At 47.2% G+C, this 12,122-nt stretch overlaps 1 protein-coding gene across 1 annotated transcript in view; it reads right to left on the minus strand.

Annotated features, from left to right (window-relative positions):
* The window catches only part of kcnq3 (potassium voltage-gated channel, KQT-like subfamily, member 3), a 498,083-nt gene that overhangs the window by 32,559 nt on the left and 453,402 nt on the right, over positions 1–12,122 (minus strand). The window contains exons 10-11 of the mRNA XM_068030852.1: positions 5,943–6,136; positions 3,370–3,472 (exon numbers count right to left, since the gene is read on the minus strand). Coding sequence (XP_067886953.1) covers positions 3,370–3,472; positions 5,943–6,136 — 297 coding nt within the window. The remainder of the gene's footprint in view (positions 1–3,369; positions 3,473–5,942; positions 6,137–12,122) is intronic.

Raw genomic sequence — 12,122 nt, forward strand, 5'->3', positions numbered from 1 at the left:
ACACTTCTTAAAACTTACTTCTTTGACCAAGCTTTTAGTCATTTGACTCAATATCTCCTTTTGTGGTTCAGCGTCAGTATTTGTTTTATAATGCTCCTGTGAAGCACCTTGGGATGTTTTATTACATTAAAAGTGCTATATAAATATAACTTGTTGTTGTTATTGAAGGTGGCAGGGCAGGTTGGCAGGATGAGAAAGTGGTTAAAAAAGCATCTAGGAGCATGGGCTTTATAAATAGAAGCATAGAGTACAAAAGCAACATGTTATGATGAACCTTTATAAAACACTGGTTCGGCCTCTACTTTCCTATTTTGTCCAATTCTAGGCAACACACTTCAGAAAGGACCCGAAGGCTTTAGAGAGGGTTCAGAAAAGATTCATGAGAATGGTTCCAGGGACGAGGGAGTTCAGTTACATGGATAGATTGAAGAAGTTGGGGTTGTTCTCCTTAGAGAAGAAAAGGTTAAGAGGAGATTTGATAGAGAAGTTCAAAATCATGAGCCCTCTGGACAGAGTAGATAGAGAGAAACTGTTCCCATTGGCAGAAGGGTCGCGAACCAGAGGCCACAGATTTAAGGTGATTGGCAAAAGAACCAATGGTGACATGAGGAAAATGTTTTTATGTAGCAAGTGGTTATGATCTGGAATGCACTGCCTGAATGGGTGGTGGAAGCAAATTCAATCATGCCCTTGAAACGGGAATTGGATAACCACCTGAAGGGAAAAAATTTGCAGGGCTATGGGGAAAGGATGGGGAGTGGAACTGGCTAAATTGCTGTTGCAGAGAGTCAGCAAGATCTTGACAGATTGAATGGCCTCCTTCTGTGCTGTGACCATGCTATGATTCTCTTCTATGATATCACACACTGCCAGCTTTGATCTCCTTCGCCAAAATCGCCTATTACTCCAGGATCTTCCTGGACGTCAAGGACAACCCCAAGCTCTTTTTGTCCCATGGCCAAGTGGCACTTTAAACCACCAAAAAAAATTATTATTATAGACTAAACTTTAATACAGAGAACAATCCATAATCAACCCAGAATCAGATAAATATTGACAATAAGCCGAAGAAGGAGCTTGGTCAAATAATTAGATTTTAAAGAAGGGGATGAAATACAGAGGTTTAGGGAGGCAATTCCAGAGCTTAGGCCTGGACAGCACAAGGCATGTAGAGCCAATGGTGGGACCAAGGAAGTGGGGTTGCACAAGAGGCCAGAGTTGGAGGAATGCAGAGTTTGCGGAAGATTGCAGGTCAGAAGAAGTCTACAGAGATAGGGAGGGGTGAGACCATGAAGGGATTTGAACACAAGGATGAGAATTTTAAATTGGAGGTATTACAGGGCTGTGAGCTAATGTAGGTCAGGAAGTACAGGGCTGAGAGATGAGCAGGGGGTACAAGTTGGGATACAAGCAGCATAGTTCAAAATAAAGCTTATGTTTATGAAGGGTGGAGGATGGGAAGCCAGTGAGGAGAGCATGAAATAATCGTCCTTGGAGATGAAAGAGACATGGATGAGGGTATCAACCGTAGATTGGCTGAGGCAGAGGGAGGGTTGGGGCATGAGAATAGCCCATCTGAGAGCCTGGTGCAGTGTTCATGTGGATAATGATGCATGTCTTCAGATGATATTGTGCATTTTGATTCGCTATTGTGCATTTCACACTTTTGCCAAATTGTATCTCCAAGGATTTTAATGGAGAGGTTCAGGGGTAGAATAAGGTAAAGTGCTTGAAGCAGGAGAGGGTGCCAGTAACAACATTCAGTATTACAGCTTTTATCAAATACTCCTGATTATTGTCCACAAGATGATTTCCTCTGCATTTTGAATGCTGGGCAATATAAAGATAAGTTCAAAGCCAGCATTCCCTAATTACACATTTTGTTAAGTTTTCACTGATCATTCTTAAAGTCCATTCAAAAGAGAAGACACTATAAAAATCCACTAAAATAAAAGCAAAATACTGCGGATTATGGAAATCTGAAATAAAAAAAGTGGTGAATTAAAATGGAAGCTCAATTTAATATACTGTATTCGCTACTCACAATGGGGTCTCCTCTACATTGGCGAGACCAAATGCAGATTTGGTGATCGCTTTGCAAAGCACCTGTGCTCAGTCTGCAAGCATGACCCGAGCTTCCGGTTACTTGCCATTTTAATTCACCACCGTACTCTCACGCCCACATTTCCGTCCTCGGCCTGCCGCAGTGTTCCAGTGAAACTCAGCGCAAGTTCGAGGAACAGCACCTCATTTTGCAATTTAACAATTTCAGACCATGACTGCCTACCACTCCCTTTGCCTTTTGTCCCATGACATCTTTGTCATTTAATCTCTCCTGCCCTCTGCCCTATCACAAACCCTCCCCTTTTTTCTTCTCCCCACAACCCACCCCACCCCCCAACCCCCCACTTGCTCAAAACCTATTACATTTCTCACCTTTAACAGTTAGGATGAAAGGTCATCGACCTGAAACATCGGGCTGGATTTTAAGAGCCCGTTGCCGCTCATGGCAGCGAGCTCAAAAAATGGCAAACCGTAAACGGCGGCTCATTTAAATAGCCGGGGAGGCCTGCTCCTCCCCTCCCCCCACCCGCAAATCTCATGGAGGGGGCGGGCTGTCTGTCCCTGGCAATGGCATCAGTGGCCTGTGCGCAGGAGTCAGTGCCATTTTTAAAGGGCAGCCAACCCTGCCGGCATATTTAAATTTTTGAAGTGAACCCTCCCTAAAATTTACAAAAACAAAAATTGTAACGCCCCTTTCCAACCCCCCAGTAAAAATTACATTCGGTATTTGCCCTCCTTCATCAAAACACCTTTGAATTCTGACTTTCACCCCCCGAGACTGTACAAAGTTGAAAGTTCAACCCTTTCCACTATCCCCTACACTGATGATGCTTATTTAATCCAGTTACCCACCCCCCACCGCACTGAAAATCAACTCTGCCCCCACCCCTCCACACCAGTGTCACGCCTGCTTTCCCCAGACGGGGAATTAAAGGCACAGGAATGCGATCTTCAGTGCAGTGGGACTAGAAGATTTCCGATAAGTATAGTTAAATGAATTCAATTTATTGATTTAAATATGGAAATTGAGGTCCCATCACCCAACGGCCACCACAGAGCCTTGCCACCGTCGGGAGGATTGGGCCAGGTTGGGCCCTCCTGGAGTCACCTCTATGGCAGGCCCCTGCCACACCCATCTTCCGGGACCCCCCCCGCCACGGAGCCTGACGTCGTAGGCTTGGTAAAATCCAGCCCATTAACTCTGTTTCTCTCTCCAGTAATGCTGCCAGACATGCTGTGTATTTCCAGCGCTTTCTGGATTTACTATAAAAATCCATTTTTTTCCATTCTTGTAGCAAGGCCTACCTTGTAGCCCTGATAACTGTTTTCAATGTAGGGATCAAGTCTTCCATGAGATCAGCTTGGTAGGCCTTGTCCTCAGGCTCTTGGTCCACCTCTGCAGCAGCATCTGCATAACAACAAAAATGGCCTTGTTATATGCAAGAATTTAATTTGAAAACAAAATTTACTATAATCTACTGTCTCCATTCATCATGTCGCTGGCTGAAACCTTATTATATTGCAGAAGAGAAAGTTCCACACAAAATAGCTGCTGCCATGCTCTCTATACTCAGCAGCTCAAAAGTATAAACAGGACAACAGAAGTAACAGAGATAATAAAATGTGTAGAAGTATCATCCCATATTACATTTAAGAATGTGGGCAATTCACCAGAATGAAGTTCTCTTGATATACTTAATCACGGTGCTGAGCCTTATAAACCAGGATGATCCCAAATTACATTTCTAGATCTGTACTGAATAAGCTGATCGCGGCCAGGTCACTCTAACTGGCCTCAAGCTAGGGAGGGGAAATATAGCCAGGGTCCCCACTCATTTTCACTACCTTGGCTCAATTGGTAGTGTTCATATCTCTGGCACCATACAAGGGATTTGAATTCATAATGTAGGCTTATGCTCTACTGCACTAATGAGGGGGTGCTGTATTTTCAGACATCTTGGGCTGGATTCTATAGAGCCCTCGACATCGGGATCCATGGCAGTAGGGGAGGGGGCCTGAAGATGGCCCCGGATGAGGCTCGCCACAGACCTCGATGCCGGCAGGGCCCGGCCTGATATTGCCGGCGGCAGCGAGGCCTCATGGCGGCCCCCCCACCGCTTAGCGACCGGACTGCAATTGAAATATTAAAATAAATTACAAGACCTGAATTAATTACTCTCCTGTAGTCTCTTAATGTCCTGCCACGATCTTCACCCTGGCGGCCGGCACTGCCATGCCTTCGGATCCCCGTCCAGGGAAACAAGGCGCAACACTGGTGGTGGGGGGGCGGGGGAGGGGGGGAGGAGGTAAGTTTCTCAGTGCGGTGGTGGGGGGAAACAGGGTCAAGTTAACATCATGGGTGGAGGGGAAGGTGGGAACGGTTATAATTTAAAGTTTGTGCAGTTGGGGGGGAAGGTCAGATGGTAAAATTAAGTGTTTTGGGGGGGAAAGGGCAAATAATTAATTTAATTGTTATTGGTAGGTGGGAGAGGTGCAAAAGAGATTTTTTTTTCATTTAATCTATCTTTAAATATTTAAATTTCCTGATAGGACAGACAGCCCTTTAAAAATGGCATCAGTGCTTGCATACAGGCTGATGACGCCATTGTCGGGTCGGACAGCCCGTCCCCTCCACATGATCGGGGGGCGGGGGGGCAGCCCGCTCTGGCTATTTAAATGAGCCGCTGCACTTCGAATTGCGGCGGCTTTTTGGCGTGTGGCTCACACAGGCAGGCCACATTTTTATCGCCCGCTGCCAATTTTGGCGGTGGGCTTATAGAATGCAGCCCCTTATTCTTCAAATCAGATGGCAAACCAATTTATCTGCTTTGGTGAATATTGAACATTGTACTTGGAAAATGAAGGAAGTTCTCCTGGTAAACATTCCTTCCTTCAGAATCACCACCGAAACAAGTCAATTGGTAATTTACCTTATTGCTGTTTGTGGTATTCTACTGGAAACAAAATGGCTGCTTCATTTCCATATATAACAAAACTCATTGCACTCCTTGGGGGAATTTTCCCAGGTCCTTGGAGGCAGGGGACCGTGCAAATTTGAAAAAAATGTCAGGCTAGTTTGCCAATGAGTTCCTGCCTCCATCCACTTTTTCCAGGAGCAGGCTGAGTGCGATGTCAGTAATTAACCCACGTGGCAGCTATGGAAAGCCAACTGAATTGTGGTTGCTTAGGAAGCAATTAAGAATCATTTTCCCAGGACGATGGAATTTTACCAGCAGTGCATGGAACCGACACAGTGTCTGCAGCTTGTCAACTCACGGAAGGCGAGTGCACAGCGGGAGGTCAGAGCAACCTGAAAGTGACATGCATTCTGAACTTTAAATGGGGAAAACAGAAAGCCTGATGCCATCCATAGGCAGAGGCAGCCATTGCAGTAGTATCTCATTGAGACTGCTGTCACGATTGGTGCCCTGAGTGAAGAAATGCCAACTAGCTCCTTCAGCCTCATCTCGCATCCATTTCACTCTGCCCTTGTGTGCTAGTCTCTGCAGCAGCACCTCTCACTGCAACCACAGTGAAGGCTGCCGCCGCCCGTTACCCCACCTGCGCTGTTTTGCTCTCCTGCCTTCTCAACCCGTCCGCTGTCCCTAAATGTACGGAGATCCCAGAGGCGAGTTCTTACATGGACACCATCTGGAAGATTGATCCAGAAGGAGCGCCACTCTCATCTCCAGAAATTATGCTCTCTCCCATTTAAAAACTAAGGTGATAAAATTAAACCCCTTGCCTCTGAGGCACTTTGAAACATTTATGAGATATGATAAGACACTTTATAAATATAAGTCAAACCTTCCTTCTGCTATCCAATAAAAAGCTATGCAGATGATTTCTGGGAATTTGAAGAAAATAAATTGTAGTACCTTCTGAGCTCTGTCTGAAGCCAAAGGCTTTAATGCGAACTGCAGCTCGAAGATCACTGAAACCTAAACTCTTCTGGTCCTTTGAAGGACTATCCTCTACTCCATCTGTGTTTAGAGGTGTAAAAAGCTTGCTCTTAACATTGACACCTCTGGGTCCAGTAATACGAACACGTTCCAAAAGGCTCAGCTTCTGACTGTAACGAGAAACAATTACAGTGGAATGCTTTTAAAGTATTTATTATTTAATATTCTCCCATCAACAGCAGTGTGGCATTTAGTAATATTGGTTTCCCATCAAAGGGCCCAAAGATTTAAGCTGTGGCTCAATGCTAGCACGGTTGCTGCTAAGCCAGAAAGTAGTGGGTTCATGTGTGGCTCCAGAGACTTGAACACAACAGGCTGAATTTTACCGGCCCCTCGAGGCCGTGGGTCACGGCGCGGGGGCTGGTAAAATTCTGCAGGGAGAGACCCGCCTCGTCCCACGACATCGAGAAGGGACCGCTGCAAATTACCAGCGACGGGGGACCTCGGTGCGGCCCCTCCCACCGCTCGGTGGCGGCACACCAACTAGAATATGTTAAACGGTACTTACCTCTGCAGATTATGCAGCCCGCCGCCTCTCCATGGACACTTACGGATATTTCACTGAATGGGCGGCCATCACGTGCCATCATGATTTGAAAAGGAGGCGGGTCCTCAGAGACAGAAGTTGTTGCCAGCGAAGGTAAGTTCTGCTATTCAGGGGTCTCACTCTGCATTACGGAAGGGAGGAGGGAGGGGGGGATATTCCGGGGTCTCTGCATTCTTAAAGGGAGGAGAGAAGGGGGATATTCAAGGGTTTCACTCTGCATTACCGAAGGGAGCCAGTGTGATTCCGCCCTCCGTAATGGTTGGCAGTTCTGTGCCATTGACTGCCTCTGTCACTGAAGGAGCAATGGCACTCAAGTCACTCTACATGTGGGGAGAGTGCCATAGACAGTAGGATGTGAAGCTTATATGTCTTGTGGGCCAATCGATGCAGTTTGTTCAATCTTTATGTGGTCATGTGGTGCCACTCTTGTGGGAGCTAAGATGGGCAATATTATGCCATATCACACAGCTGCTGCATGAAAGCACCTGATGTACCACTCAACATCAATCTCTGCCCTGTCAAGAACCTTCGAAGAATTGAAGGATCCAAGTTGAATTGCAACTTGAAGATGGGGATGGTTCACCCTATATTCATTGATGCGCTCCTTGAGAGGATCCATATGCGCTGCAGGCAAAACCAACAGGCAGATGCAGCCGACATAGAGGCCCCTGGTCGTGGGCAGCAGCACCCAAGGAGAGCTTGCCACTACAGATCACCGTGCACCTACAGGTCCCTCATGACATACCTGCAGATGTCAGAGCGGCAGTGTCAGAGGCGACTGCGGATGTCGAGAGAGGCGGTGACACATCTCTGTCCCCAGCTGAATGATGACCTGCAGTCCAGGGGCTTTGGGGGACATCCTATGCCTGTGGCCCTCAAAGTGACAGCAGCTGTTAATTTCTATGCCTCTGTATCATTTCAGGGGCCCACCAGAGACCTTTGCGGGGTCACACTGTCAGCAGTGCACCGCTGCATCAGGGAAGTCACCGATGCTCTGTTCTGGAGGGCTGGTGACTATATCCATTTCACGATGGACCCTGAAAGCCAAGCCGAGAGAGCCACCGGTTTCGGCTCCATTGTGGGATTCCCACAGGTGCAAGGGGTACAAGAGCTACCCATTGCACATGGCTCCTGACACCAGTGACCCCAGCACTGCTGCAGAAGAGCGATACAATGCCAGCCATGGAGCTACAAAAGTCACCAGTGAGCAGGTGATCGGCATGCTGAAAATGTGATTCCGCTGCCTGCATAGATCGGGTGGTGCCCTGCAGTACGAGCTGGAAAGAGTAGCTCTGCACAATTACACAGTCAATAGCGGGGAGGCCTTGAAGGATGAGGAGAGCCATGAGCAGGACTCATCCTCGATGATGATGACGCTGAGGTCTTACAGCAGGAAATGCACATGGGAGGTCAGAGAACATCCAGGCACCGCATGCAGGGTGAGCAGCGAGCTAGGGATGGACAGCAGCGCCTCATTGATCAAAGGTTCTCCACACCATAGAAACCATCGTGGGCTCTGCACGTCACACAGCTCCCTCATTCACCTGTTGTGCAGCAGTCCGCATCTGCAACACCTTTGCGTCCACCATTAGTGACAGCAGAATACGGAGCCATTGTCCATATTACTGCATCCGTGAAGACGCACATGAGTGATACTGAAATGGCAATGATGTTATTCCATACATTGGCAATTCTGGAAGGTCAATGATGCAATGGGAAGAGTCACGATCAGTACATGCTGGCACACTTCATTCACACAGTAAAAGCGCTGCAATGTTAGTGAAGACGATTTTGTTTCCAGCCTTTCTAGAGTGTTATGTCACCCATGCAGACCCATCTGTGTCAGGATGGTTTTTGGAAATGCTTGCGGATTCTCCTACGCGGTACCACTTCTGCATTAGCAGCCTGGCTGTAGGAAGGCTGCTGCTATGACAGCCGTTTGGCTGTGGATGAATTTGGCAGTTGTACCCTGTGTGCATGAGGCCTAGAGGCCCTGGCTGGGAGAGTGATCATTCATTCCCTTCTAGCATTGGACCCTTTGATGCCAGCTAGCACCACGGCTACGGACCTTCTCTGCCACCCCAGCCAGACTGCCTTGTTCAGGCGGGAGAGCCTCTTCTTACCATCACTAGTGAAAAGGACCTCCCGCTTTACTCGCACAGTCTGGAGGAGAGTGAGCAGGGAGGCTTCGCTACTCTGTGGGGCCTACCCGAGAGTACCCTTCTGCCATCCTTGGCTTTTGGTGTGGTCCTTTAAATGCAAAGGTGACTCCACCGTGTAACTGCTCTGACTTCTGGTTGCAAGGTTTGTCTTGCATGTGTTTGAAGTCCTATGCTGAATTAGTGAGGAAATCTGTGCTGTTGTCATGGTTTTTCAACTATTACACATTGACTCGTGTTCACGAACACTTGCTTCTGCAGCAGCTGATCATATTTATTGGTGTAATATTTCTAGTTGGCAATGCAGCTAGAATATGAACATATTTTCCTTTTTCTAACACAGATTGTTTATTTGCAGTTACATGTATTTTCACATAACAGTTGGCAGTGAAATGAATACAGATTCCGATTGCATATTAGTCTGCGGCTTTTCAGAGTCAGATGATTAGAAGCCCATAGGATGTAAATATTCTTCAATTATGGTTTTATTTCTGTTGTGTATTTGCATTTCATGGTACATTTAAGTCTCACGTCCTGGAATGTGCAAAATTAAGATTATTCACCTGGGTGCAGCATGCCTACAAGAAGCAATGTAACACTCGAGTGGAAGAGAATCAAAACTTCACAGGACACTGAGACACAGCAGGTTAAGTATGTGGCAGCAAAGCAGAAAGTGCTGGGGTAACTCAGCAGGTCAGACAGCAGCTGTGCGGAGAGAGGCAGAGTTAATTTTCAGATCTGTACTTGGTCAAGTTAACTCTGCTTCTCTCCGCACAGATGCTGCCTGACCTGCTGAGTTTCTCCAGCACTTTCTGCTTTGCTGCCAGATTGACAGCAGCCCCACTCTTCAGTGGTCAGGTAAGTATTTCTTTGACAGCTGTCAGGAAGGAGGTGCTGGGGTGCTGAAAATAAGGCCCCAGCACTTGCTGCACAGCTGTCAAATGGTTCCTCACTGCATCGGATGTCCTGCCTCTCCCCACATAATATGGGGGGTGGGGGGTGGGGGGGGGGCAGCTCACTGCAGTGATGCTAATGAGCCCCCATACGTAATATCATAGGGGCTCTGCGGTGGCAGCTAAAAGCCAGCACCCTGCTGAGTTTAAAGGGTGCGCCACAGAGCGCGGCGCCCGGATAAAATTCAGCCCAATATCTAGGCTGACATTCCAGTTTGGCACTGAGGGAATGCTGCGCCATTGAATGTAATAGTTTTTGGATGAGATAGGAAACCAAGGGCCTATCCACCCTCTCAGATCAATCCCCTGGCACGATCTCGAAGAAGAGCAGGGGAGATCTCCCCCACTTTCTTGGCCAATATCATGAAAAAAAGACAGATTATTATCACATTTTTGTTTGAGGGACCTTGCTCTCACCTAATTATCTGCCACATTTCCTTCAACAGTGACTAAACTTCAAAGAAGTATTTAATTGGCTGTAAAACACTTCGGGATGTCCTGAGCTCATGAAAGGTGCTTTATGCTATAAGTAACTTTTAAAAAAGAGGGAAGTTATCGGGTTGAATTTTACGCTGCCCCAGCGGGTCGGATGGTGAGGTGGGGGAGGATGGGGGCAGCATAAAATTGAGAGGGAGGCTCTGGGAGGCCTACCCACCCTGCTTCCACCTCCGATCAACTTTACGGCGGTCGGGGGGGGGGGGGGCGGGGGGGTGGGCGGGTAAATGGCCCGCCAACCCAAGGTCAATCAAGGCCCTTAAGTGGTCACTTAACAGCCACTACAGGGCCCTCGCCTGCCTCCACGGGCATGCTAGGGACGTGAAAGGCTGCCCAGCAATAGCTGCCGGCCTGTCTGCGTGCTGGGGGGAGGGGAGGGGCATGGCAGTCGGGAACAGAGTGCCTGATTGAGGGCTGCCTCCATCTTCATTAAAACAGGAGATGGGTGTGTTCAAAGCAGAATCGATGTGGGTTCCGATTTTTGAAATTTTACCACTCCCCTTGACCCTCTCCTGCCCGTCATGGAGGTTAAAATTCCCCCCATTGTATTTACTGTTTTCATTCGATAAATATTTTAAGTTGCGATTGACTTTAGCTCAGCTATTTTCTGCTGACAATGTTCCATAATTCAATTGCCATAGTGGTTTGCAGAAAGGCACTGCACTACACTTCTTTATGATATAACTGTCACCAGTTCGGACTGGTTTTCTAGTAGATTATAAGAGCATTCTTTACAGCACAATCCCTCTTGGTAGGTCAAAAATGAAGAATGTTGCCTTATACAGTCATAGAGTGATTTACAGCAGAGAAGGAGGCCATTCAGCCCATCGAGTCCATGCTGGTGCTCCACAGGTCCACTCCCCCGCTCGATCCTCTAGCCCTTCAAGTGACCATCCAATTTCCATTTGAAGTGATTGATAATCTCTGCGCCCACCACCCTACTAGATTCATATATAAAAAAGCATCATCTTTCAAGATCACACTTCAAAGACTGTTACTGAGACAAAGGGCAGAAACTGACTGAGCTCTCAGAGTGTGGAGCAGAACTCATTTTCCACTTGACCACTGAGCACAAAGGCTATTTTGCTCTTTTCTACATTGAATATGTGCGTTAAAAAAATAACTGCTAGCTGCTAAATCACGGGTCACTGAAATAATAGAATATTTTGCCACAGCTTTATTTTACTTCAAATATAGTCCATATTTTTATGAATATATTTAGTTAATGATTTTAAGTTTCTCACTAGTGTGCTATTAACTTTGGTGGAGAAGGACATTTTTATATACAATACAATCATGCACACACTTGATGGTGTTGAGCTTCTTGAATGTCCATCGACAGCAAGACCTAGACAACATCCAGGCTTGGGCTGATAAATGGCAAGTTACATTCGTGTCACACAAATGTCAGGCAATGACCATCTCAAACAAGGGAGAATCTAACCATCTCTCCTTGACGTTCAATGGCATTACCATCGCTGAATCCCTGACTATTAACATCCTGGGGGGTTACCACTGACCAGAAACTGAACTGGATCAGTCACATAAATGCTGTGATGACAAGAGCAGGTCAGAGGTTGGGAAGTCCGTGGCAAATAACTCACCTCCTGACTCACCAAAGCCTGTCCATCATCGACAAGGCACAAGTCAGGAGTGTGATGGATACACTCTCCACTTGCCTGGATGGGTGCAGCTCCAAAAACACTCAAGAAGCTGGACACATTCCAGGACAAAGCAGCCCACTTGATTGGCACCCCATCCACCACCTTCAACATTCACTCCCTCCACCACTGACGCACAGTGGCAGCAGTGTGTACCATTTACAAGAAGCACTGCAGCAACACACCAAGGCTCCTTCAACCGCACCTTCCAAACCCGCGGCCTCTACCACCTAGAAGGACAAGGGCAGCAGATGCATGGGAACACCAACATCTAAAGTTCC

This window comes from Heterodontus francisci, chromosome 5 (genome assembly GCF_036365525.1).
Source record: "Heterodontus francisci isolate sHetFra1 chromosome 5, sHetFra1.hap1, whole genome shotgun sequence".
NCBI classification, from domain to species: domain Eukaryota; kingdom Metazoa; phylum Chordata; class Chondrichthyes; order Heterodontiformes; family Heterodontidae; genus Heterodontus; species Heterodontus francisci.